We start from the raw sequence: 1,502 nt of genomic DNA on the forward strand, positions 1-1,502 counted from the left end.
ACATCTCATACCACACACTAAGACAATGACCTAGCCAATATCCAAACAACACATGATCTAGACATGAATGATCACATCATAAAAAAATTAGAACAAGAAAGAAATTGCCTTTTAGATCAATGGTTAGAGAAAGAGCTTATGTATAAACAAAAGAGAGTATCATGAACGATAAAATGGACAATTTTGATTACCTAAAATTAAAAAGGTTTTGTGTAAATTCAGTGCAAATAAAATTAGAGGATAAATAGTTAAGTATAGGGAAAAAATATTTCCCAAGTCAAGAGTTCATCATTCTTATCTTTTTTTTTTTTGAATACTGGAAATGTTTTATTGAAGGTGGAGCAGGATAGCTGGATAGTTTAGATGATTCCAATTTTGTTGGCAATGTCCAATGTGTCATAGTCAGGAGCAAGTCGGACATAGGCCTTCTTCTCTCCGTCAGGCTGGATCAGTGTGTTGACCTTGGCCACATCAATGTCATAGAGCTTCTTTACTGCCTGCTTGATCTGATGCTTATTGGCCTTGACATCCACAATGAAGACAAGAGTGTTGTTGTCCTCAATCTTCTTCATAGCAGACTCAGTGGTCAAGGGAAACTTAATGATGGCATAGTGATCAAGCTTTTTTCTCCGAGGAGCACTTTTCCGAGGGTATTTGGGCTGCCTTCGAAGTCTCAGCGTCTTGAGTCGCCTGAAGGTAGGAGACATTCGGATCTTCTTCTTTTTGTGGCTATGGACACCCTTCAACACTGCCTTCTTGGCTTTCAAGGCCTTGGACTTGGCCTCTGTCTTGGGGGGGACAACCGCTTCCTTCTTGGGCTTCGGCGCCATCTTAGAGGAAAAGGAGGAAAGGCCATCATTCTTATCCATTGTCAAGAAATCCTAATCTTATTCTTAGCTATCATCTTGTTGACCAACTGCCCATTTTTCCAGGAGGAGGGTTTCTCTCCTAAAAGTATCTATCTTCCACTGACAACACTGATAAAAATTCCATATGTTCCCCTAAGATTTGAGGAGGGGGGTGCCTTTGTCTTCATAATCTCTAGAAATTCATGCTAGGCTCTTTCTGGCAGTATCATCTGTCCCCATGAGAATGATCACAAGGAGATAGTTGGTACAAATCTCCATCACATTTCATATTCATGCCCCAGGAACAGATTTCTCCGGCTGCCTCCACTATTCTCTTCAGGAAATCACCAGTTACCACTACTTGGGTCTTCTTCCCTTGGTATAATGGAAAAAGTTCTTTATGTAAAAGTCAGAGAAATTGGATTTCAATGCTGTTTCTACTTAAATACTACACATGAGACTATGTGTAAGTCACTTGATTGCTCTAACTCTCAGAAAACTAACAGTTTTCTTATCTGTAAAACTGGGGAATTAGATGATATGACTGTGGAGATCCTTTCAGTTCCTTTCAGACCTGGACCCCTGGTGGCACCTGAGTATCATCAGTTTTTGGAGTCCAAGAAACTGTATCTTCAGACGGTCACCTTCTATGGT

At 40.3% G+C, this 1,502-nt stretch overlaps 1 protein-coding gene across 1 annotated transcript; it reads right to left on the bottom strand.

Moving 5' to 3' along the window:
- Window positions 1-299: 299 nt before the first annotated feature.
- LOC100025927 (60S ribosomal protein L23a-like) lies at window positions 300-873 on the bottom strand. Its single transcript, XM_056794362.1, has one exon. The coding sequence runs from the start codon at window positions 867-869 to the stop codon at window positions 360-362; it is 510 nt and encodes a 169-aa protein (XP_056650340.1). The 5' UTR covers window positions 870-873; the 3' UTR covers window positions 300-359.
- Between the last annotated feature and the right edge of the window lie 629 nt (window positions 874-1,502).

Source organism: Monodelphis domestica, chromosome 4 (assembly GCF_027887165.1).
Source record: "Monodelphis domestica isolate mMonDom1 chromosome 4, mMonDom1.pri, whole genome shotgun sequence".
Classification (NCBI taxonomy): domain Eukaryota; kingdom Metazoa; phylum Chordata; class Mammalia; order Didelphimorphia; family Didelphidae; genus Monodelphis; species Monodelphis domestica.